Consider the following 1,008-nt stretch of genomic DNA (forward strand, 5'->3'; position numbering starts at 1 on the left):
GAATAAAAAAAAATGTGGCTTCACAAAAACAAAATATTTCATGATCAGATAGAGGAATGAACTTCTATCTTCTCTGTTCTTAGGCAGTTAGAAAATCCAGGGAAAAACCAAGTGTTTTTCTTTCTCTGCCTGCAGTTTTAAAGTTCCTGAGATCAGTTAGGGCTGATCTCCCCCTGCTGGTCCATAGCTCCTCTACAGGGAGGTTTGTGTCTGGGCTAATACTGAAGTTCCCTCACTGTGTGTCTTGCACAGTAATATGTGGCTGTGTCCTCAGTGGTCAGAGAGTTCAGCTGCAAGAAGAACTGGTTCTTGGATGTGTCTCTAGTGATGGAGACGCGGCTCTTAAATGATGGGTTGTAATTAGTACTACCACCGTTACTGTATATGTACCCTATCCACTCCAACTTCTTCTCTGGGGACTGTCTGATCCAGCTCCAGTGGTAGTAACCATCGGTAATGGAGTAACCGGTGACAGAGCAGGTGAGGGACAGTGATTGTGACGGCTTCACCAGGCCAGGGCCTGACTCCTGAAGCTGAATCTGGGACAGAATTCCTTCAGACAAAAAAATATTCTGTCAATCACATGTTGTCAGAACCCCACATGGACACATGTATGAAGTGGGAACACTCACCAGGAAGGGCTGTCACCAGGTAAAGAAGATCAAACAGTTTCATCTTCTAGGATACTCCTCCTTTTCTTCAGAGGTCGACCTCCTGTGATAGAGATGTGAGCTCCCACAGTACAGGAGGGGATTTATCATAGAGCTAGAAGATACATTTGCATGAGGGAAGTCAGGCTAGACTTTATAAATTGGAGGTGAATACTACCTTACTTGGTTATTACAATACGGTCAACAGTGTGTCTGACTTCCTACAGATAGAGTCTGGAATAAGAGAGCATGGGTACTACACTCTTCATAGTAAACATATCTTGGTATGAACCCACATCCATTTCCAGCCCAACCATCCCATCAAATTCTTCTGTTTCTGTATTTTTAGTTCACAACT

At 43.8% G+C, this 1,008-nt stretch overlaps 1 gene segment (V, D, J or C); it reads right to left on the reverse strand.

The window, feature by feature from the left end:
• Nucleotides 1-215: 215 nt before the first annotated feature.
• LOC121438525 lies at nucleotides 216-675 on the reverse strand. The segment is given in 2 exon segments: nucleotides 216-553; nucleotides 633-675. Coding segments are annotated over 2 exon segments (381 nt in total).
• Nucleotides 676-1,008: the final 333 nt, after the last annotated feature.

This window comes from Microtus oregoni, unplaced genomic scaffold (assembly GCF_018167655.1).
Source record: "Microtus oregoni isolate MIOR12 unplaced genomic scaffold, Mior012 000056F_ref0000123, whole genome shotgun sequence".
In the NCBI taxonomy this organism is placed as follows: domain Eukaryota; kingdom Metazoa; phylum Chordata; class Mammalia; order Rodentia; family Cricetidae; genus Microtus; species Microtus oregoni.